General features: G+C 44.5%; 1 protein-coding gene across 2 annotated transcripts in view; it reads left to right on the forward strand.

The window, feature by feature from the left end:
- The window catches only part of PRKAG1 (protein kinase AMP-activated non-catalytic subunit gamma 1), a 67,641-nt gene that overhangs the window by 37,312 nt on the left and 5,308 nt on the right, over window positions 1-25,021 (forward strand). For both annotated transcript variants that reach the window (XM_033939108.1, XM_033939107.1), the window contains exons 4-10: window positions 5,377-5,458; window positions 5,599-5,657; window positions 5,827-5,872; window positions 17,965-18,019; window positions 18,426-18,552; window positions 18,951-19,116; window positions 19,313-19,350. In XM_033939108.1, the coding sequence (XP_033794999.1) occupies window positions 5,377-5,458; window positions 5,599-5,657; window positions 5,827-5,872; window positions 17,965-18,019; window positions 18,426-18,552; window positions 18,951-19,116; window positions 19,313-19,350 (573 nt within the window). The remainder of the gene's footprint in view (window positions 1-5,376; window positions 5,459-5,598; window positions 5,658-5,826; window positions 5,873-17,964; window positions 18,020-18,425; window positions 18,553-18,950; window positions 19,117-19,312; window positions 19,351-25,021) is intronic.

Consider the following 25,021-nt stretch of genomic DNA (forward strand, 5'->3'; position numbering starts at 1 on the left):
TTTCCAGATGTGACAAAATCTACACAAGATCAGAGGAAGTTGTTTCTTGCTATGCGAGAGGAAGTAGAGTCTGGGGCAACTTTTTTGCTCAGCTATCCTTGCAAATGTTTGATAAGATACACTGGAATTAAATATCTTTTATACACCTGAGCATCTTCGTAGCTTTCTGGATACTAAGAAAATGCTGTAAGGGTAGCAGTAATTAATGATCAGAAGTCCAAATGCATGTTAAGCCATTTCTTTTATTATATTGGTTATTGTTTCCTATTAATGAGATCTCCCTATCTCTGAAATTTTGTCTCTCCCTATATAATTGGTCTTAAGAGTTGAAAATTTCTTTTGAATGTTTTCAATCTAAAAATTTAAATACTGGAAGGATTTTCCTTGATTATTATGTTAATATTGGAACTTATTGTGTGTTTGTTATTGAATACTCTGATTTGCTGTAACAAGTAACAACTGGATACTTGTGATATTGTTTGGAAAAAGGATAAATAAAAATTAAATAAAATAACAATTGCCATACTGGGACAGATCAAAGGTCCATCAAACCCAGCATCTTATTTTCAAGAGTGGCCAACCCAGGTCCCAAGTACCTAGCTAGATCCCAAGTAGTAAAACGGATTTTATGCTGCTTATCCTAGGAATAAGCAGTGGATTTTCCCAAGCCATCTCAATAATGGCCTATGCACTTCTCATTTAGGAAATTATCCAAACCTTTTTAAAACCCTACTAAGCTAACTGATTTCACCACATTTTCCAGCAACGAATTCCTAGTATTTTTGGAAAGAGTAAACAAACAATTCACATCTACCCTTTTCACGTCACTCAGTATTTTATAGATCTCTATCATATCATCTCTGATACCGTCTCTCTTCTCCAAGCTGAAAAGGTAATGGATGGATTTGTGGAACATTCTCACACAGTCTGGGTTTAGCCGGTTCTCCTGACTCTCCCACCTCCCTTTTCCCAGGGCCTGGACACTGTTCCCACGCAGGTGGGACTTGCAGAGAGGCAGCTATCACTGCCAGCTGCCTGAAGATTCAGTTAAATGGCCAGCCCAGGGAAGAGATAGTTGGGGGAAACTGAGGGGAGAGAAGAAACAGCATGAAGGAAGGGGAGGGAGGGTTGGAGAAGCATTATGGAAAGAAGAGAGTGTTGGAGAAAAGAGCATGGAATAGGGTAGTGCTAGATGTGAGGGGAGAGATAGAAACAACAGGAGAGGAGGTTGGAAGGAGAGAGAGGAACACCTGCAGGAGAGGGGTTGGGGTTTGGAAGGATAGAGAGAAAGAAGCACCAATGGGAGGGGGGGAGGGTTGGAGGAAGGGAGAGAGAGAATATCACTAAAAAGGTACAGAGGATGGGAAGGGGGACCAAAGAAATGGGTGGAGTGTGGGTGAGGCTGTGGGTGGGGGTCGTGTCCTCCATTTTAAAATTTTTTTTTTTTGTCTTCACAAATTTGGTAACCCTACTCTTGGAAAAGGTGTGGTTAGGGCTATTTCTTGGAAGGACCAAAGCCACTTTGGAGGTGATAAACTGGTTTGACCAGTTCGATCAGATCGGATTCCCCAATGCACAAAACTGCCCGCCACATGTTTTTCCTCTCGATCGCCCATTTTCATAAGAACATAAGAATTGCCGCTGCTGGTTCAGACCAGTGGCCCATCATGCCCAGCAGTCTGCTCATGGAGCGGCCCTCTGGTCAAAGTCCAGCACCCTATCTGAGACTAGTCCTACCAATGTACATCTTTGTTCATTATGAGCTTGTCTAACTTTGTCTTGAATCCCTGGAGGGTGTTTTCCCCTATGACAGACTCCGGAAGAACGTTCCAGTTTTCTACCACTCTCTGGGTGAAGAAGAACTTCCTTACGTTCGTATGGAATCTATCCCCTTTCAATTTTAGAGAGTGCCCTCTCGTTCTCCCTACCTTGGAGAGGGTGAACAACCTGTCCTTATCTACTACACAAACCCAGTAGAAGATTCCACGATCACAGCACACGACTTGGCTGATTTCTTCATCTCAAAAATATCTAAATCAAGACTTGCCCTCCCAAACACACAAGACTCCCACTGGAACTACACCATCCTCCAGGACCCTGACTCCTCTTCTAAAGCCGACATGAGCTGGTCCAACTTCAAGGAAACTGACTGGCTATCGTTCATCAAGTACTACAATAAATATACAAAATCTTACTGCAAATTAGACCCCTGCCCCCCCAACATGATGAAATCGGCCCCCATTAGCTTCAAAACCAACCTTCTAAGCTGGATCAATCTTCAACTATCCGTTGGGAAATTCCCAGAAGACCTAGGCCAAATTATTATTACCCCTATAAAAAAGAACAAAAAAGAAGCAATCAACAACATCGCCAACTACAGACCCGTCGCAAACATCCCCCTGGCTGCCAAATTAATGGAAGGCCTGGTAAATGCTGACCTAAACAAATACTTAGACAAATTCAACCTACTGCATACCAACCAATCTGGTTTCAGACCCGGCTTCAGTACCGAAACTATAATGGCCTCCCTTCTAAACTTCCTACACTCCCTTCTCAGTCAAGGCTCCAACGCTTTGATCCTCCAACTGGATCTAAGCAGCGCCTTTGACCTAGTTGACCACTCCATCATGCTGAACTGTTTAGAGTCAATAGGCATCGCAGGAAACACCCTTAACTGGTTCCGGGGATTTCTCGAACTCAGGTCTTATCAAGTACTCAAAGACGATAACCTCTCCTTCAGCTGGAACAACAACTGTGGACTCCCCCAAGGCTCCCCGCTCTCACCGACCCTCTTCAATATCTACCTCATCTCATTGGGACACCTATTACAGAGCTTAAATCTCACCTTCCACATTTACGCTGACGATATCACCGTCGTACTTCCATTATCCGATATTTCTCCAAGTTTCATCACTTACCTATCCAATATCCTAAACCAAATAGAGCTGTGGATGAAGGCCTACAAACTCAAACTGAACACAGAAAAAACCAAATTTTTCCTAGCCTCTCCCAACGAGCAGATAAAAGATAACAAGATCCTCGTGAATGGCAAAGATTACGAAATTGATCAATCTATCAAAATACTAGGGGTTACCCTTGACAGACACCTAACACTAGAAAAACACACCGATCTAATGTTCAAAAAATGTATCTCTACCCTTTGGAAACTTCGCACCATCAAAAAATTCTTCGACGAATCATCCTTTCGTCTACTTGTACAAGCCTCCATCTTGAGTACTCTGGACTACTGCAACATCATATTTTTAGGAGCATACAAAAAGTCCCTCCAAAAGCTAAGATTAATCCAAAACACGGCCGTCCGTCTCATCTTCGGACTCAAGAAATGGGAACATGTCTCTCCATACCTCCAAAGACTCCACTGGTTACCAGTAGAATCCAGAATACTTTTCAAGTTTGCCTGCATCAGCTTCAAAGCGATCTTCGGGATGCTACCAACTTACCTAGCTTCCCAATTCCTCACCTACTGCCCAAAAAAGACTTCCCGCAGAACAAACCTCTTTACTTACCCATCTCTGAAATCATGTCACTACAAGAAGTACCTAAACAGAATGCTTTCTTTCCAGGCAGCCCAACTGAACACATGGCTAGCAAAACCTATACTCGAAGCCACATCGTATGCGGACTTCAGAAAATCTCTGAAAACCCGCCTCTTCAACACCACCTAAACTCTCCCCCTACCAATTATAAACCGCCTCGAAAGTCCTCCCCCAACGTTTAATGCTGTACCTCTCTCACGCTCATCATATATATCTAGTTGTAAACAGCACTGATCCCTTGTAACTGTTCATATTGTATCATCCTATAACTTAGTATAACATCCTGTATCTGATTGTAAACATCCTGTAACTATTCTCTTGCTATCTTGTTATCCTGTTATCTTGAACCTACTGTAATCACCCCAGTACCCGCTCACTTGGTACTTCCTGTATCTTATTGTAAACATCCTGGAACTATTCTCTTGTTATCTTGAACCTACTGTAATCTCCCCAGTACCCGCTCACTTGGTACTTCCTGTATCTTATTGTAAACATCCTGTAACTGTTCTCTTGTTAATATCCTGTACCTCATTGTATACACCCCAGTACCCTGTACCTCATTGTAAACATACTGTAACTGTTTTTTCGTGTTAATATCTCGTACCTTACTTGGTACTTGGTACTTCCTGTATCTTATTGTAAACTTCCTGTAACTGTTCTCTTGTTAATATCTTGCACCTTATTGTAAACACCCCAGTACCCTGTACCTCATTGTAAACATACTGTAACTGTTTTTTCATGTTAATATCTCGTACCTTACTGTAATCACCCAATACCAGCTCACTTTGTATCACCCTGTATCCTACTGTTAACACTGTACTCTCTCTAGACACGACTCCACTGTAAACCGCTTCGAACTTAGGGTATAGCGGTATATAAGAAATAAAATTATTATTATTATTATTACTAAGTCTATTCCCTTCAGTACTTTGAATGTTTCGATCATGTCCCCTCTCAATCTCCTCTGTTCGAGGGAGAAAAGGACCAGTTTCTCTAATCTTTCACTGTACGGCAACTCCACCAGCCCCTTAACCATCTTAGTCGCTCTTCTCTGGACCCTTTCGAGCAGTACTGTGTCCTTCTTCATGTACGGCGACCAGTGCTGGACGCAGTACTCCAGGTGAGGGCGCACCATGGCCCGGTACAGCGGCATGATAACCTTACAAATGAACTTGAACTTTTAGCAAGAAATCTTCTTCTGTAATTACTCTAGCTCAGTGGTTCTCAACCCATTCCTTAGGGCATACCCTGCCAGTCAGGTCTTCAGGTTATCCACAATGAATACACATAAGAGTTTTGCATACTTCCTCTACAGTATGTATATCTGTCTCATGCATATTCATTGTGGATATCCTGAAAACTTGGTTGGGAATACCTCAAGAGCTGGACTGAGAATTGCTGCTCTAGCCCATGTCCAGTAAGGGCCCTGAAATTCGTGCATAGAGTTGGTGGTTTTTTGTTTTAATTTAGTCCTGTATTGTGCTGGTAGCCAGTGAAGTTTTTGCAGAAATGGTGTGTTGTGATCACATCTCTTACAGGCTTATTTCCAGTGCAATAGGGATGGTGTGCTGAACTATAGGGTTGTCCATCTGTGGGTCTAGCTGTGCCCCCAGGTTCCTGACCTGTGTTTGAAAGGGAAGTTTGTAGCTCCCAAAAGGGATTTTGATGTCTTGATGTCTAACCAGTTTTGTTAGGGACATACCAGGGCCTAATTTTACTTGGGTTCACTTATTTTGGCACAATGTTTGTATCATACTTATGGAGTACCTGCGCCTCTGTATGTGCACTGAGCATTCTGAATCTTCTTTCTCTTATATAGGTGAAGAAAGCTTTCTTTGCTCTGGTCACTAATGGAGTGAGAGCCGCACCTTTGTGGGACAGTAAAAAGCAAGACTTTGTGGGTAAGTGCCACTGATGGTCACTTTTGTTACTGAGACATGTAGCACAAGCAAGAGGAGGGGAGAGGGTTGCAGTGGAGCAGATGTAGAAGGAGGGGGCAACATCAATTCCACATAAACCTGAGCTTTGCTTTACTCTTCAGGGATGCTGACAATCACAGACTTCATTAATATTCTTCATCGCTACTACAAGTCTTCCATGGTAAGAAGTATTGTGTTTTTGACAAGGAAGAGGTGCACAGCATTGTCAATGGACTCTTTTTAATGTTAATTGGAGCTGCAGTGCACAAAACCAAAGAACTTAGAAAAGGTCTCAAGTGTCTGGGTGATATGTTCTTAATAACAACCACTCTTCTGCTTCTCATTTGCAGGTGCAAATTTATGAGCTAGAGGAACATAAGATAGAGACTTGGAGAGGTGAGTATCTATTATGTACACATAGTGTATGTATTATCCCATCCTCTGAGACCCATGTACATGGGCTGTTACATGTTCATGGGGTATCAAGAAGCTATACCAAATAACATAGAAAACCTAAGGTAGATATTTTTTAAAATGCATAAAATTTACATTAAAATATACATTAAAAATGTTCTTGAACCATTCATTTTTGTCAACAATTTTTTAAGACCATTTGGTCCAAAAATAAATCTTATTTTAGGGATTCAGCTCACATGATAAATATATGCAGGTTTTGATGGTGCTTGTTGCAGCAGGTTTCTGGGTCTTGCTGCATCTTGTTAAGTAGAAATTGACATTAGAGAATGACAGGGTGACAAAATTCATCACCGTTCCCGTCCCCACAGATAACCGCGGGAAACCATCTTTATGTCATTCTTTAAGGAGAGAGGAAAGAATCGGAGTCTGAATGGCCACAACCACTGACCTGCAAGCTTTGCATTGAAGAATGCTGGTGTAGAAGGACTGAGGTTGAAATAGACACTAGAAAATGACATGGGATTATTTCCCGTGGTTATCCGGTGTCATTCTCTAATTGACATTTCAGCCATCATGTGGCTTTCTTCAGGGTGTGCTGTGAGGTCTGCAGTTTGTCTTTATGATTGATTGGGCTTGAGGTGAATGAGGCAGGAAAGTCTGTTGGTCACCAGTTTGAATATTGGTAAGTAGGTCAGTTGGTCAGAAATTATAATTTTGATGGCAAAATCAGTTGGTCTCTTTTTTCATAGAATTGAAAGGTCACTGATGAGGTTTCTACCTAATGAGAAGCTAGTGAAGTGAGATTAGAGCTAGGATTATATGGGCATGTTTCACTGTTTTGGTGGCATCCTAGAATTTTTTATTTTTTTAATTTATCTTCTAAACTACAATTTTCAAAATTAATGTTCTGCAAAAGGAAAATAGGGCTTTACTGATCAATTTTAGTCATAATATAACTTATTCTGAACTTGAAATTGTTTTTTGTTCTACTGTATATCCTAGTGCATCTTCATGCCAGAAAGTTCAGTTAGAGAACAGGAGCCCTGCATGGTGAACTAAACTGAGATCATAAAGACAAGACCAGAACCCCAGGGAGAATAGTCTCGATGCTTTCAAAGTACTCATAGCCTGAATCAGTGTCGCAGACTTTTTGAAGCCACAGCACACTAAAATCAGGGCCACAGCTGGAGGACATACATTGATCACATGTGTGACATCACATCGACGTCTGCGCATGTGCGGAGGCCCTCCAGCTGCAGCCCTGAGCTTGCTAACCCTGGCTGGAGAGGAGAGGAGGCACCGGCAAGGAAGAGAGGTGCCGGTGCCAGCTGACTGCCTACAGGACATGCCTCTTACCGCGAGAGGCATGTCCTGTAGGTAGTCAGCTGGTGTCAGCACCTCTCCTCCTTGCTGTTATCTCGCGACACACCTTGAATCTCACCACAGTACACAGTTTGTGATACACTGGCCTAGATCATTGCCTTTCCCTTAGATTACTTTGCTTCTTTTAATTGCTATATCCCTACTGTTCTCAGTGACAGAGAACATTTTCATGCAATCTACTGTTGACATACCTGCTGTTTAAGACTGTTGGACCATATTTCAAGCATGTGATTAGGTATTCAAGTTAAAACTGGCTTTGTCAACAGTAAAGGAGTCTTTAAAATTAGTGACTGTAGATAAGAATAGCTGCATAGGCAAACCATTGGGGGATCATCCAGAGTATCCTTCTGATTGTGGATGAGTCATGTAGAATGAGCAGCCTGAGCAAAAAGTTTATGTAAGGCTGATGGTCAAAGGAGGAAGCTTCCCTTTACAGGAAATGAGACCAGTTTCCAGTGACAGGCAATGACATTCTGTAAATGCGCCAAACAAAAGAGGCTTGGCAGCCCCCTACACAGTAATTCCTATGCTCACAAAAACACGAAGAGGAGCTCAGCAGCCCCTACTTAGAAGTTACTACCCACCATATCTTTCACTGTGCTTGGTAGCTCCAAATTAGATGCAAAGCATTGATAATGAAAGCTAAGAAAGAATATGAAGAGAAACTTGCCAAAGAGACAAAAACTCCTAACAATTTTTTTAGGTACATCAGAAGCAGAAAACCTGTGAGGGAATCTGTGGGACCGTTGGATGATCAAGGAGCAAAAGGGGCACTCAGGGAGGATAAGGCCATAGCAGAGACTGAATAATTTCTTTACTTCGGTCTTTATGGAAGAAGATGTAAAAGATCTACCTGAACCGGAAATGGTTTTCAAAGGTGATGATGCGGAGAAACTGAAAGAAACCTTGGTGAATCTGGAAAATGTACTAAGCCAAATTGACAAGTTAAAAAGTGATAAATCATCTGGACCGGATGGTATATATCCCAGGGAACTAAAAGAACTCAAACATGAAATTGCTGACCTGCTATTAGTGATCTGTGTAACCTGTTACTAAAATCATCTGTAGTACCTCAAGATTGGAGGGTAGCCAATGTTAACATCTATTTTTAAAAAGGGTTCCAGGAGAGATCCGGGAATTTACATACCAGTCAGCCTAACTTCAGTGTCGAGCAAAATGGTGGAAACAATTATAAAAAATAAAATTGTGGAACTCGGAGACAAACATGATTTAAAGAGAGAGAGAATCATTATGGGTTCAGCCAAAGGAGATCCTGCCTCTCCAATTTGCTTGACTTCTTTGAAGGGGTAAATAAACATGTGAATAAAGGTGAGTTGGTTGATGTAGTGTATCTAGATTTTCAGAAAGCTTTTGATCAAGTTCCTCATGAGAGGCTCATGAGAAAATTAAAGAGCCATAGGATAGGTGGCAAAGTTCAATTTTGGATTAGGAATTGGTTATTGGATAAAAAACAGAGGGTAGGGTTAAATGGTCGTTTTTCTCAATGGAGGAGAGTAAACTGTGGAGTGCCGCAGGGATCTGTACTGTTACCAATGCTATTTAACTTATTTATAAATGATCTGGAAACTGGAACGACGAGTGAGGTGATTAAATTTGCAGGTGACACTAAACTATTCAAAGTTGTTAAAACGCATGCAGATTGTGAAAAATTGCAGGCAGACCTTAGGAAATAGGAAGACTGGGTGTCCAAGTGGCAGATGAAATTTAATGTGGACAAATGCAAAGTGATGCATATTAGGAAGAATAACCCAAATCACAGTTACCGGATTCTAGGGTCCACCTTAGGGGTTAATGCCCAAGAAAAGGACCTGGGTGTCACTGTAGACAATATGATGAAACCTTCTGCCCAATGTGTGGTGGCAGCCAAAAAAGCAAACGATGTTAGGAATTATTTTAAAAAGGGGTGGTTTTTGGCCAGGTACTAGTAACCTGGATTGGCCACCATGAGAACTGACCCAGTAAGGCTATTCTTATATTTTTATGTTTACTGTTGGAGAAAAATGACAGGCTCTGCTCTCTGGATCCACCCAGCCCACAGGAATTATCTTTGTTTTTGAGTAGGCACGTGCCATTTTCAATACAAAGTGCTTCCATTTGGACTAGCATCAGCACTCAGAGTATTCACAAAATGTTTAGCTGTGGTGGCTGCAATACCCCGATCTTAGGACTTTCATGTATTTCTTTATCTGGACAACTAATTCATCAAGGCTTCTTCACCTCAAACAGCTCACCTAGCTGTCAATTTAACAATCTGTCTGTTGGAGCTTCTGGGATTTGCAGTCAGTTATCAGAAATCCCATCTTCAACCAAATTAAACTCGAGATTATTGGAACCCTTCTAGATACAGCTCAAGCTTGTGCATTTCTGCCACAATAGAGACTCAACTCTAATCCAAATCTGCCAAAAAGTATCAATTCTCCAACATATCTCTGCATGCCAAATGCATCTGCTAGGTTACATGGCATCAACAGTTTTAGTGACTTTGATGAAGCCTCCCTTTGAACCACTTGCATCTTCCTTTCTCAAAACATCTCACTTAGAAAGTAGTTTTCTTAATCTTCATCGCATCTGCATGCTGAGTCAGTGAATTTCAAGCGCTTGTGTCAGATCCTCCTTATATAACATTCTACCATGATAGGGTAGTTGTTCGCACACATCCTAAGTTCCTCCCACGAACCGTCTCAGAATTTCATTTGCATAATTCTATAATTCTACCTATCTCCTTTGCAAGACTGCATTCTCACCCTGGATAGGCTGCACTACATACAATGGACTGTAAATGTGCACTGGCTTACTACCTGGATCAAACCAAGCTTCACAGAACTTCCACTCAACTGTTCCTGTCGTTTCATCTTAATAGACTTGGAGTTCCTGTCATCAAGAGAACCATCTCCACATGGATGATGGGACTATATAACTTAGTGCTATGTTCAGGTTGGGCTGCCACTGGAAGATCATGTTACAGCACATAGAACAATAGCAACCTCAGTAGCTTATCTACATTCCACTCCCATGAAGACATCTGTAAACAGCCACCTTCAAATCCACTATTGTTTGGAGATTCATTCCAGATGGGATAGTTGGTTCAGCCAAGCAGTTCTACAACATATATTCTATGTTTAGCTGCAAACTACCCTCCATCCCTTTAGGTTTCAGCTAGGGAGTCCCACGTGTGAGAATATGCTGCCTGCTTGTCCTGGGTTAAAGCAAAGAAAATAAAGGATGTAAATTAAAGAACTAAGGCCGGTATTGGACAGACCTGCATGGTCTGCATCCCATATATGGTGGTTTGGTGTAGAATGGGCTGGGGTAGGCATCAATGTGAACTCCACTAATATGGAACATGAGGAAGTTACTGGCCAGACTACGGCAGATATCCTGCAAACAACAGGATGGTTAGATAGGCTGGAGTGAGCTTGGATGGCAGCTTCAGCATTTGGAACCTAGGACAATACCAGACTTTACAGTCTATGGCCCAGAAATATCAAAGAACAGACAAGTTAATCTAATCATGTATTTTTTAAATGGACATCACTTATCACAGGACAAGCAGGCAGCATATTCTTGACTGATGGGTGACGGCACCGACGGAGCCCCGGTACGGACAATTTTAGAGTGATTGCACTCTAAGAACTTGGAAAGTTCTAGCAGGCCGCACCGCGCACGCGCGAGTGCCTTCCCGTCCGACAGAGGCGCGCGATCCCCAGTTTCTTAGTTTCCGCGGAGCTAAGAAGTCGCTTTTTTCAACGGTTGTTGAAATTTTTTCCTTAACGCCTTCCCGCTCGCGAAACCTTTTTGGGAGTTTTTTCCCTTCTTTCTTTTCTTTTTTATAAAAAAAACAAAAAACGAACGTTTACTTTTTATTTTTCTCGTCATTTCGGTTTTGCCCCGGCGGGGCCTACTGCCACCATTGAGGCCTCGGCCTTCGATTTGGCAGAATCCGTTTTTACTTTCATGCCCCCCCAGCCAGGGTTCAAGAAGTGCCAGCGGTGTGCACGGCCTATATCCCTCACGGACCCACACAACTGGTGCTTACAGTGCCTAGGTCCTGAACATCAGGCTTCCACCTGCACCTGCTGTGCCACGTTAAAAAAACGTACCTTAAAAAATCGCCAGATACAACAGCGATTACTTTTCGGTGCCGAAATGTCCGATCCTGCGGCATCGACACCGGCATCGGTCCCATTGCAGTCGGCACCCACTTCGTCGACACCGCACCGGCGTCGCAACACCCAGGTAAGCCGGCTAAGAAGCCTTCCCCGCTGGAGCGTCCTCCGGTCTCGATTGCAGCGAGCCCAGTCCTGCCGACCGTGAGGCGCCCGCGGAAGTGCTCCGCCCCTATCGAGGTGAGTCCCTCGACCTCGGGCTCCTCATCTCCGGGGCGTCGAGCGGCACCGCAGGTACCACAAAATAAAAAGGCGGTACCGGTGCCTTCTTTGGATGAGCGCATTGCAGCCGTCCTACAAGTGCAGCTCAAGGAGCAGTTACAACAACTCCTTCCTGCCCTCTTGGCACCGAACCTTCCGGTCCCGGTCCGGTCTGAGCCGCCGGTACCGGCAGTGGAGCAGCCCCTACTGTCAGCGTCCACTGTTTCGGTACCGGTTCACTCGGCATCATCGGTATCGATGCCAGTCCTTGCACTGGAGCTGAGAGCCCAGCATCAGTCGGTGCAGACTTCGGCACCGTTGCAGTCGGTAACATCTCCCGGTACCGTATCTATGAGGTTGGGTAAGTCGGCACGCAAATCCCGACACCTAGAACCCTCTACTCCGGAGTCTCGGGACCACAGCTCCCATATTAGGGACCCTGATCTGTGGGGTGACTCCGAAGAGCCTTTTCTTTCTGAGGGTGAGTGTTCTTCGGATGAGGATGATCCTGCTATTCCTGATCCATCCTCCAAACATGATTCCACGTCTTTCACTTCTTTCTTGAAGGACATGTGCGAATCTCTCTCCATTCCTTTGGAGGCTGAGTCTAAAAAATCCAAGGCCTTTCTTGATGCCCTTGACTTCGACCAGCCTCCAAAGGAATTTTTGAAACTCCCTCTTCATGACATCTTGAGGGAAACTTTCTATAAAAACCTAGAGACTCCTTTAACTATCCCAGGAGCTCCCCGCAAATTGGATTCATTATACAAAGTAATCCCTATTCCTGGGTTTGATAAGCCACAGCTTCCCCATTAATCTCTGCTTGTGGAATCTACGCTTAAAAAGTCTGCGTTGGCTAGTGTATATGCTTCTGTCCCTCCTGGCAGAGAAGGTAAAGCCATGGAAAAATTCGGTAAGCGGTTATACCAGAATGCTATGCTCGCTAACAGATCTGGTAATTATGCTTTTCATTTTTCTTTTTATCTCAAGCATCTCCTTACCACCATGGCTTCCTTTGAAAAGTACCTTCCTGAGCGGAAACGACAGGCTTTTCACCACTGTTCGTCTTCTCTTTTCCAGCTCCGTAAATTTATGGTAAGATCCATTTACGATACCTTCGAACTTACCTCCAGAGCGACGGCCATGTCTGTGGCCATGCGCCGCCTTGCCTGGCTGAGAGTATCCGAGCTTGATGTCAACCATCAAGATCGGTTGGCTAATGCACCATGCCTGGGGGATGAGCTCTTTGGGGAATCCATGGACTCGACCACCCAGAAGCTCTCCGCCCATGAGACACGCTGGGATACTCTCCTCAAAACAAAAAAGAAGGCTCCACTGGCACGGCCTTTCAGACAGCAGTCGGCCTACCAACACCGTTATGTGGCTCGTCCATTGCCATCAGCTCCCCAGCAACCTAGGCGTCAACAACAACGACAGACTCCTAGACCACCACAGCAACAACCTGTGAAGCCGCCTCCACAGCAGAAATCTACGCAGCCCTTTTGACTTAATTCTCCAGGGCATAGCCAGCGTCACCACATCTACCCACCTACCTCAACCTATAGGTGGCTGTCTCTCTTTTTTCCTCAGCCGGTGGGAAGTTATCACTTCGGACCAATGGGTCCTCAACATCATCCGCCACGGCTACTCTCTCAACTTTCAGATCCTTCCGGCCCAAAGTCTGCCAAGAGAGTCTGCTTTGAACACTCCTCAGTCTTCCCTCCTTCTTCAGGAGGTTCAATCCCTCCTCCTTTTAAACGCCATAGAGGAAGTTCCTCTAGATCAAAAGGGACAGGGATTCTACTCCCGTTACTTTCTAGTTTCCCAAAAAAACAGGAGATCTCAGGCCAATTCTAGATCTTCGCGATCTCAACAAATGCTTAGTCAAAGAAAAATTCAAGATGCTTTCTTTAGCCACTCTTTACCCTCTTCTCAATCAAGACGACTGGCTATGCTCCCTCGATCTCAAAGAGGCATACACTCACATACCGGTCAATCTGACCTCCAGACAGTACCTCCGTTTCATGATCAATCACTGTCATTACCAATACAAGGTGCTGCCCTTCGGCCTTGCCTCCTCTCCAAGAGTGTTCACCAAATGTCTGATTGTGGTGGCTGCCTTTCTACGCTCTCACCACCTTCAGATCTTCCCTTACCTGGACGATTGGTTAATCAAGGCCAATTCATCTCAGACAGTACTCCTGGCCACCAACCAAACCATCCTGTTTCTACAACTTCTGGGGTTCGAGATCAATCTACCCAAATCTCATCTCATCCCCACTCAGAGACTTCAATTCATTGGAGCGGTGCTAGACACAGTCCTCATGAGAGCGTTCCTGCCGTCCAACCGTCTTCAAACTCTCCAATCTCTATGTCAGCAGGTACTCCCACAAAGTTCCATCTCTGCCAAGCAAATGATGATACTCTTGGGTCACATGGCCTCCACAGTTCATGTCACACCCTTCGCACGTCTTCACCTGCGCACTCCTCAATGGACCCTAGCTACCCAGTGGTCCCAAGCGACGGATCCTTGCTCACGACACATATCTGTGACATCATCTCTTCGTCAGTCTCTACAATGGTGGTTGATATCCTCAAATCTCTCCAGAGGTCTTCTGTTCCATCTACCTCCTCATCAACTTGTCATCACCACCGACGCCTCCCCTTATGCCTGGGGAGCTCATTTGAACGAATTCCAAACTCAAGGTCTTTGGACAGCCCAGGAAATGAAGCATCACATCAATTTCCTGGAACTCAGAGCGATGTTTTATGCCCTCAAGGCCTTCCAACATCTTCTCTTTCCTCAAGTCCTCCTGCTGTGCACAGACAATCAAATTGCGATGTATTACATCAACAAACAGGGTGGGACAGGATCTCGCCTCTTGTGCCAGGAAGCCCAAAAGATTTGGGCTTGGGCCACAGATCACCAACTATTCCTGAAAGCTATCTACATTCAGGGGGAACAGAATTCCTTAGCGGACAAGCTCAGCAGAATTCTCCAGCCTCACGAGTGGACACTCGATCCTTTAACGCTACAGTCCATCTTCGCTCAGTGGGGCACTCCTCAGATAGACCTCTTTGCAGCTCCTCACAATCACCAGCTGCCCCTATTCTGCTCCAGACTCTACTCTCCTCACCGTCTGGCAGCGGATGCATTTCTCCTCGATTGGTCCAATCTGTTCCTCTATGCTTTCCCTCCTCTACCTCTCATGTTAAGAACCTTATTCAAGCTCAAGAGGGAACGAGCCACCATGATTCTGATTGCTCCACGGTGGCCCAGGCAACATTGGTTCTCCCTTCTACTTCAACTCGGTTCCAGGGAGCCTTTTCTTCTTCCACTGTTTCCTTCTCTGCTTACACAACATCAGGAGACCCTTCTGCATCCCAACCTTCAGTCTCTGCACCTGACAGCTTGGTTTCTCTCGGGCTGACTTCTCATGATACTCTTTTGTCTCAGCCCGTTCGTTCCATTCTGGATGCCTCCAGGAAACCGGCCACTCTGCAATGTTACCATCAGAAGTGGACACGGTTTTCTTCCTGGTGTCTTCTTCATCATCATGATCCCACTTCCCTTGCAGTGGAGACCTTGTTGGATTATCTTCTTTCTTTGTCTGACTCTGGCCTCAAGTCTACTTCCATCAGAGTCCACCTCAGCGCTATTGCTGCTTTTCATGACCCAGTTCATGGAAAACTTCTCTCGGCTCATCCCTTGGTGTCCAGATTCATGCGGGGTCTTTTCAATGTGAAACCACCTCTCAAAGCCCCTCCTGTAATCTGGGATCTCAATGTGGTTCTTTCCGCCTTAATGAAGCCTCCATTTGAACCTTTGGCTACCACTCCTTTCAAGTTTCTCACTTGGAAAGTACTTTTCCTTATTGCTCTTACCTCTGCCAGGAGGGTCAGTGAGCTCCATGCACTAGTTGCGGATCCACCTTTTACAGTCTTTCATCATGACAAGGTGGTTCTGCGTACACATCCAAAGTTTCTCCCTAAGGTTGTCTCGGAATTCCATCTCAACCAATCTATTGTTCTGCCTGTCTTCTTTCCGAAACCTCACTCTCATTCTGGAGAACAGGCTCTGCATACTTTGGACTGTAAGCGGGCTTTGGCTTACTATTTAGACCGTACTAAGCCCCACAGATCATCTCCCCAACTCTTTCTGTCCTTTGATCCGAATAAATTAGGATGTCCTGTTACTAAATGTACGTTGTCAAATTGGCTTGCAGCGTGCATTTCATTTTGTTATGCTCAGTCCGGACTGACACTGGAAGGTTCTGTCACGGCCCATAGAGTTAGAGCTATGGCAGCATCTGTGGCTTTCCTCCGTTCCACGCCTATTGAGGAAATCTGCAAAGCTGCTACATGGTCCTCAGTTCACACTTTTACATCTCACTATTGTCTGGATGCATTCTTCAGATGGGATGGACACTTCGGCCAATCTGTTTTGCAAAATTTATTTTCCTAATGGCCAACCTTCCCTCCATCCCTCTTTTTGTTAGCTTGGAGGTCACCCATCAGTCAAGAATATGCTGCCTGCTTGTCCTTTGATAAAGCACAGTTATTTACCGTAACAGGTGTTATCCAGGGACAGCAGGCAGATATTCTTGCGTCCCACCCACCTCCCTGGGTTGGCTTCTTAGCTGGCTTATCCTAACTGGGGACCGCGCGCCTCTGTCAGGCGGGAAGGCACTCGCGCGTGCGTGGTGCGGCCTGCTAGAACTTTCCAAGTTCTTAGAGTGCAATCACTCTAAAATTGGCCGTACCGGGGCTCCGTCGGTGCCATCACCCATCAGTCAAGAATATCTGCCTGCTGTCCCTGGATAACACCTGTTACGGTAAGTAACTGTGCTTTATGGGCAGACTGGATAGACCGTTCAGGTCTTTATCTGCTGTCATTTACTATACTATATGTTTCACGAGCCAAGCTGGCAGGAAGGCATTAGCGCATGTGCGCTACGGGCAGTCTTAAGAACATAAGGATTGCCGCTGCTGGGTCAGACCAATGGTCAATCGTGCCCAGCAGTCTGCTCACGCAGCGGCCCTTAGGTCAAAGACCAGTGCCCTAACTAAGACTAGGCTTACCTGCGTACATTCTGGTTCAGCAGGAACTTGTCTAACTTTGTCTTGAATCCCTGGAGGGTGTTTTCCCCTATAACAGCCTCTGGAAGAGCGTTCCAGTTTTCTTCCACTCTCTGGATGAAGAAGAACTTCCTTACGTTTGTACGGAATCTATCCCCTTTAGAGAATGCCCTCTCGTTCTCTCTACCTTGGAGAGGGTGAACAACCTGTCTTTATCTACTAAGTCTATTCCCTTCATTATCTTGAATGTTTCAATCATGTCCCCTCTCAGTCTCCTCTTTTCAAGGGAGAAGAGGCCCAGTTTCTGTAATCTCTCACTGTACGGCAACTCCTCCTTAACCATCTTAGTCGCTCTTCTTTGGACCCTTTTGAGTAGTACTGTGTCCTTCTTCATGTACGGCGACCAGTTCTGGACTCAGTGTTCCAGGTGAGGGCGCACCATGGCCCGGTACAGCAGCATGATAACCTTCTCAGATCTGTTCGTGATCCCCTTTTTAATCATTCCTAGCATTGTGTTCGCTCTTTTCGCCGCCGACGCAGACAGCTTCATTGACTTGTCAACCAGTACTCCCGAATCTCTTTTCTGGGGGGCTCTCCAAGTACTGCACCGGGACATCCTGTATTCATGTATAAAATTTTTGTTACCGACATGCATCACCTTACACTTATCCACATTAAACCTCATCTGCCATGTCGCAGCCCATTTCTCAAGTCTTTCAATACATTTAAAGAGAGAGTACGCTATTTGCACTGTTCATACCGCACTGCGTGGATCATGTCACCCACATGTGAGAATATCTGCCTGCTATCCCTGGATAATACCTGTTACAGCTAAGTAACTGTGCTTTATCTTAGATTCCATAAATCCTTTAAAACGCGTATGTTTAGCTTCAATTACTTGTTAAATGGAGTTTATATGGATAAAACTAGATTTATAATATTCCCTTTATATATAAAGGTCTTTATGAATGTTATCTTCACTGAACCTGATTGGAAGGTTGTGGAATACAAGAATGACCTGAATTAAATTGAATGATGTGTCACAAAACTAATCCATTTGGAGATATTACCCTGAGTGTAAAAAAGCTAACTGGGATTGAGGAGTAAGCCCAAATTTCCAGTATTATACTCCTCACTTAATGTTAAGATAAACAGCTTGTTCCTTATCTCAGTAGTTCACATGTGAATGTTGTGTGGTGTTTTTCTCTTGTTCATTTCCAGAGGTATATTTACAAGATTCCTTTAAGCCGCTGGTCTGCATCTCTCCCAGTGCCAGGTGAGTCCTGCTTACTTCTCACAAATATGCCACTCCTTTCTCAAAATGCAGACCCAGAGATCAGCAGGGAGCATACAGGGGCTCTCAATTGGGCTCCCTCTTTCTCAGTCTACATATGATAATGATGATGATTCTTTTTGATACTTTATTTACTTCTTCTGAGGGGGGAAGTACAGAGTGTCTCTGTTTTCCTAAAAGTTTGGATCTTAGGTTACTGACACCCTTTCAGCTCTCTTCTCAAGATTATACTCTTAAAGCATCTCTCCCCAGGTCCCTAGCAAAGCTCTGATTTCCACTTGTCCTGCTTATGCTTCTGTTCCCACGTGTGCACTCCTTCTTTTATACAGGCTTTCTCTACCCCCTTAATTTTAAAGTACCTCATGTACACCCTCTTTTTCCTCTTCAGTTTATTTGATGCTGTGTCCTCGCTGATCAAGAACAAAATTCACCGTTTACCTGTCATTGACCCAGATACTGGGAACACTCTTTACATCCTAACGCACAAACGCATTCTCAAGTTCCTGAAGCTTTTTGTGAGTATCTGATCCCCCCTGCCTCATCCTGTTCAGTCATATGACACACTCCCACCTAATCACTCTTTGATTCTTCACAATTTTTCACTACTTCAACCATCCCCCAGCTCCCATTCTTCCTCCTCTTTCCTTCTCTGATGTCTTCCCTCTCTATTCATCTGTCTTTATCTTTATGCACCCTTTTTTTGCCCAGGCTCTACAACGAATCTTCTCGTCTCACACCATCCTATCTATATTGCCCCTCATTTTGTCTCTCTCTGCTTTCTCTCTCCTGTCCAGTCACCCTCCTTCCTGATCCAATTCTGAAACCCCCACCACTGATCAACTTTGAGTTTTTAGGTAGAATGACAATATCGTTTCATTATCTGTCTCTGTCTATCACTCACCTCTCTTTGTAGATTGCTGATTTAGCAAAACCAGCCTTTCTGTCCAAATCTTTGGAGAAGTTGAACATTGGCACATACAACAACATTGCACTAGTGCGCACTACCACTCCCGTGTATGTGGCACTAGGGATCTTCGTGCAGCAACGGGTGTCTGCGCTGCCTGTAGTGGATGAGTCAGGTGAGAAGAGAGATGGGAAAGAGCACAGAGGTTACGGGAGACCTGGCATGCTGGGTTTGTGAGCTTGTAGTCTTCATGCATAAACTAGAAAGAGCACAAAGACCACTTCATGGCGCTAAGCCTCTGTGGGATGTGCTTCCTTCTGTATGTTTTGGTCTCTTTTTGTCTTCATTTCAGTCTCACTTTCTCATTTCAGGTCGAGTGGTAGATGTCTACTCCAAGTTCGATGTCATTGTAAGTAACTCTCAAACATTCTTTCAGTAAGTAGATCAAAAATGAGGTTATCCCAGGACAAGCAGGCAGCATATTCTCACATGTGGGTGACATCCACAGAGCCCGGTACAGACAGTGTAAAAGTGTAATGTCACTTTAAGCTTTAGAAAACTTTTAAGACTACCCACACTGCGCATGTGCCAAGTGTCTTCCTGTCCAATGCTGGCTTGCGAGGTCATCAGTTTTTCATTTTCTGCAGAGTGAAGAACATGTATCTAAATTTTGTCTAGTCGAGTTTGCCTTCCTGCTTCATATTTTTCCTTCATTTCTTACTTGTTTTTCTTTTACATCCTTTACATTTTCAAGTAAATTTCTTTACTTTCATTTTCATGGCCTGTAGGCCTTTTTGCAACCTTTGTCCCCATCAACGGCTTTTTGGCCTTCTTATTACTCGACCCGTGCTGTTGGTCTTTCCTGCTGGATCTCTTCCTGATCTTCCAGGGCTAAACAATTTTTTTTTAAAAACCAAAAATCAACCAAACAAGAAGAATAAATGCCTTACCAAACAAATGTTTTTATTCTTTTTGTTCCAGTATTTAATTTTCTATAAGAAGATATTAGGCCTGGAGATGGGTGTCCATCGACATCGACATCATCAAGCGTCATGGGCATATCTCACATTGAGTCTCTTGATGCAGGCTATTATTCTGAAGTAAGCCTCTTCTTGAGGTTACTGCTTCAACACCCTGCTGCACCTATAGTACTAGCTGAACAGCATATAATACCAGTGCCACCTTTCCACAGATTGCTCTTCCTAGTGGTATCAATTCCCTTCAGTACCGGAGAGCATCGACAGTTCATTGATCTCATCACCAGTGTCACTGGCATTTTCAGCATTGAGTCACTCGATGCATGCCTGTCATCAATGCCATCAATCATCAATGCAGGCTGTCACTTCTGAAGTGTTTTGCCCATTGAGGTTGTCAACGCTTTGACACTTGTGGAACCTAAGGTACCAGCTTCATAGCCCTTAGAACCAGTGCAATCTCTCACCATATGCAGAATATCTGTATGGTGAATGGCTGGCCATCGGCTTACAATAATTTTGACCTTGATGCCCCTATTTTACCTTCAGTACTGACACGGCTTTAGCATCGGACTTTGATCAGTACCGCTTCATCCTGTGTTTTGTACCTGCATCAAGAGTCGATATTGACACAATGTTTTCCTTGGTACCCTTTCTGCTCCTGTATCTTCAATGATTGGTACCGGTGCTTCCTTTGTCTCCCTCGGTACTAACCTAACCTCATCGTAATATAATCTTGTCCTGGACTTGATAAACTGCAATGGTCACATTAATATTGCTGCACCACCAGGACATGACGGCTGGACTATGGATAAGTTTGGATGCTATCTTTATCAGACCTATATGTTGGCTAACAGAGTTCTCAATTTCAACTAATGTCATTTTATCTCTGACAGCTTGTACAAAATTTGGCTGGTTTCAAACAGTATATTCCATTTCATCTCCTGCCAGAATTTCCAGACTTCAGTCGACTAGGAAGCATCCACTATGGCTATAGACTTTTTCATAGTTGAACAATCCTGTACGTCAGAGGTGTATCTTCATTGGTATAGAGCAGGGATCTCAAAGTCCATCCTTGAGAGCCGCAATCCAGTTGGGTTTTCAGGATTTCCCCAATGAATATGCATTGAAAACAGTGCATGCACATAAATCTCATGCATATTCATTGGGGAAATCCTGAAAACCCGACTGGATTGCGTCTCTCAAGGAGGGACTTTGAGACCCCTGGTATAGAGCCTACTAATCATGGAACACCTCTGCTGCTTTTTTCTGTGTCTCTGCTCCCAACAGGAATCCATCGGAGGTGTAGCATTTGTAAAGATGGATCTCTTACCCATCATAACTCTGTTTCTCACCATGCCAAGCTTCTGAACAGAGGGATTCATTCGGGGTGTGCAGCCTATTTAGCTTGGATCACCTCGTCTATTTGGAAACGGTTTCACTCTGGGTGTAGCATCTATAAGTGGATTACCGTAATTTGTTTTTTGCAGTTCTCCTCTGCTGTGACCGCTCACTCTCTCCAAATGTTCCACATTGCAGATTTTTTTTTCATTGGAGTCTTTCTGTTGCACCTACAGTGCACCTCATTCAGCCATTGAATTTCTATGACCCTCCCTGGGAGATTCTTACATCGACTCTTCACAATCTGTCAAAGATGTTGTTTGACAGACAGAAGATATCTTTCCTCATCGCCATGCCTCCACCGGTGATTTCCTCTCTCTTGGAATTGATCTAGCACTGTACCATCAGTGTTACTATCCTTATCAAATAGACCAACAAGATGTTCTCCATACTTTATTGCGATTGCTATACTTCCCTCAAAAAAAAAAGAAGACAATAGAAGACAGCTCCAATTCCTTTGTTATTCTAATGACCTTGGAGTTCTGGGAGTGGCTATAGGGGAGAAGGAGGCCATTTATACATCCTATTAAGGATGATATTACACCTTACAAGCCTCACTTGTATTTATATCTGGTCTACCTGCAAAATTTCTACACCTCGCATAATCCTCTGATTATTCCTTCGTACCTTGCTATGGCTCACAAGTCCCCTATTTTCAGCCTCAGCTCCAAACCCATTTTTACCTTCCCCCCCAGCCCCCTTCTCCAATTTTTTCATGAGGAAGGAGCAAAACCAGTTCAAAACTGTTCCACCCACCCCATCCAGTGTTTAACTTCAAAGAAAAGCACTGCACCGCACTGTTGCTGACCTCGGCGTCTTCTGTCTACTGCGGCCAGCCCTAGCGGAAACAGGAAGTTGTCAGAGGATGGGCCACAATGAAGAGAAGATGGCGAGGCCAGCAGCAGCAGCACGGCACAGCACTTTTCTTTTGAAGTTAAACGCGGCGGGCGGGTGAGCAGGCAAGGTGGAGAAGTAAATGCCGGCAGGGGCGCCTGTACCCGCCCCCTCCCATTCCGACGCCTATGGAGGTTTCTCTAGCGATGCCGGAGGGGGGAGTCGCCGGCGTGTTTCCTACCTCCGTGTTTGAAAATGGAATTCGACACGGAGGGGGGACACAGCACACTGTCAGGAAACACGCCGTCCTAAGTGCATATGGGCGCTTAGGATTTTATTATAGAGGATAAGCTCAGCTCACTACCAGCATCTATAAAAATGCCTACTGAGCTGTGAGGAGGTAGGGATACTTCCTGTTTACTTGATTGGAGCATTTTGAAAGGCTATCAGGGCTATGGGGTGCTGAATGGAGAGAAAGGTGACAGCAGCTCTCTATTAATTTTGGTTTTCTTTATTTCCTTTTGAGTGCTGCTGTTTTACTTCATTCCTGAGATGAAATAAAGTGTTAATTTTTAGTACATTTTGCTGCATTGTAGGTAACATAGTAACATAGTAGATGACTTCAGATAAAGACCCGAATGGTCCATCCAGTCTGCCCAACCTGATTCAATTTAAATTTTTTCTTCTTAGCTATTTCTGGGCAAGAATCCAAAGCTCTACCCGGTACCTTGCTTGGGTTCCAACTGCCGAAATCTCTGTTAAAACCTACTCCAGCCCATCTAAACCCTCCCAGCCATTGAAGCCCTCTCCAGCCCATCCTCCCCCAAACGGCCATATATAGACACAGACCGTGCAAGTCTGCCCAGTACTGGCCTTAGTTCAATATTTAATATTATTTTCTGATTCTAGCTCCTCTGTGTTCATCCCATGCTTCTTTGAACTCAGTCACCGATTGCACAAGCGTGGATATGACCTGTATTTGCTCAGGAGGAATGTCAGGAAATACTTTTTCATAGAGAAGGTGGTAGATGCCTGGAGTGCCCTTCCTGGAGAAGGTGGTAAAGGAAAAAAAACAGTGGCAGAGTTCAAAAATGCATGAGATAGACACAAAGGATCCATGAATAATAAAAAGAGGACAGTATTGACACAAAACTCTACAGATCAAGAGCTATAACATAGAAGATGAAGGCAGATAAGGGCCATAGCCCATCAGGTCTGCCCACTCTACTGACCCACCCCCAAGTCTACTATCCTAGGGATTCCACTCCTGGTGACAGGTTCCCTTGGCTTAACCCTCTAAGGGATCCCACATGGGCATCCCATTTGCTCTTAAATTCTTGCACACTGTTTGCCTCGATCACCTGCACCGGGAGCTCGTTCCAAGGATCAACCACTCTCTCGGTGAAGAAATATTTCCTGGTGTCGCCATGAAATTTCCCGCCCCTGAGTTTGAGCAGATGCCCTCTTGTGGCTGAGGGTCCTTTGAGAAAGAGAATCTCTTCTTCCATCTCAATACGGCCGGTAATATACTTAAACGTCTCGATCATGTCTCCTCTCTCCCTACGTTCCTCGAGTGAGTACAGCCGCAAATTTTTCAGCCTTTCCTCGTACGATAGATCCTTGAGCCCCGAGACCATCCTGGTGGTCATCCGTTGCACCGACTCTACTCTCAGCACATCTTTTTGGTAGTGTGGCCTCCAGAATTGCACACAGTATTCCAAATGAGGTGTCACCATGGTTCTGTATAATGGCATTATGACTTCAGGTTTCCGGCTGACGAAACTCCTGCGGATGCAACCTAACAACTGTCTTGCCTTAGATGAAGCCTTCTCCACATGATCAGCAGTTTTCATGTCTGCACTGATAATCACTCCCAAGTCTCGTTCTGTTGAAGTTCTAGCTAAGGTCTCACCATTCAAGGTGTAAGTTCTGCACGGATTTCTGCTGCCGAGGTGCATGATCTTGCATTTCTTAGCGTTGAAGCCCAGCTGCCAGGTCGAGGTCCAAAGCTCCAACAAATGTAGGTCCTGTGTCATACTATCGGGTGAATTGCCATCTCTCACTATATTGCATAGTTTGGCGTCATCAGCGAATAGCGTTACCTTACTTTGAAGCCCCTGAGTTAGGTCACCTATGAATATGTTGAAAAGGAGTGGGCCCAAGACTGAGCCCTGCGGTACTCCACTGGTCACCTCCGATGTTTTAGAGAGGGTACCGTTAACTACCACCCTCTGAAGTCTGCCACTCAGCCAGTCATTGACCCATGTAGTTAGAGTTTCTCCCAGCCTCATTGATTTCATCTTGCTCAACAGCAGTGGTGGTACTTAAATTGCAGTCCAAGCACTGAAACCAATGCCAGACAGACTTCTATGGTCTGGGTCCAGTATGTGGCAAGACGAATCGGAATAGGCTGGAGTTAGCTTGGATGGCAAATCCAGTGGTGGGGCAGTGTGGCCAGTATTAGGTATACTTCTATGGCCTGTGTCCCGTGTGCAGCAATATGGATCAGGAGCAAGAATGCACACGTTTACCATATTCATATAGTCTGAATACAGGTCTTGCCTATCTCAGGGGAGAAGGGGAAAAACATCTAATAGTGGAACTTAGCAAATAAAATTAATAATTGCTGGATTGTTGGTTTAACATTGCTTCAAAAATGAATGTGACTGTTGGGCAGACTGAATGGACCAATATATGACCAAGGCCTTTACTATGTATGTTACTATAGAAAGTGTGCTAAAACTAAGTTACTCTTTTACTTCCTTGTAGTGCACATCTTTGTGCCCTTTAACCCTTATCTGAGCAAAGTAATTTTATTGCACAAAAAAACCCTAAACCTGAAGTAAAGCAGAGCACTAAGCTTTACACACT

Source organism: Geotrypetes seraphini, chromosome 3 (assembly GCF_902459505.1).
Source record: "Geotrypetes seraphini chromosome 3, aGeoSer1.1, whole genome shotgun sequence".
NCBI classification, from domain to species: domain Eukaryota; kingdom Metazoa; phylum Chordata; class Amphibia; order Gymnophiona; family Dermophiidae; genus Geotrypetes; species Geotrypetes seraphini.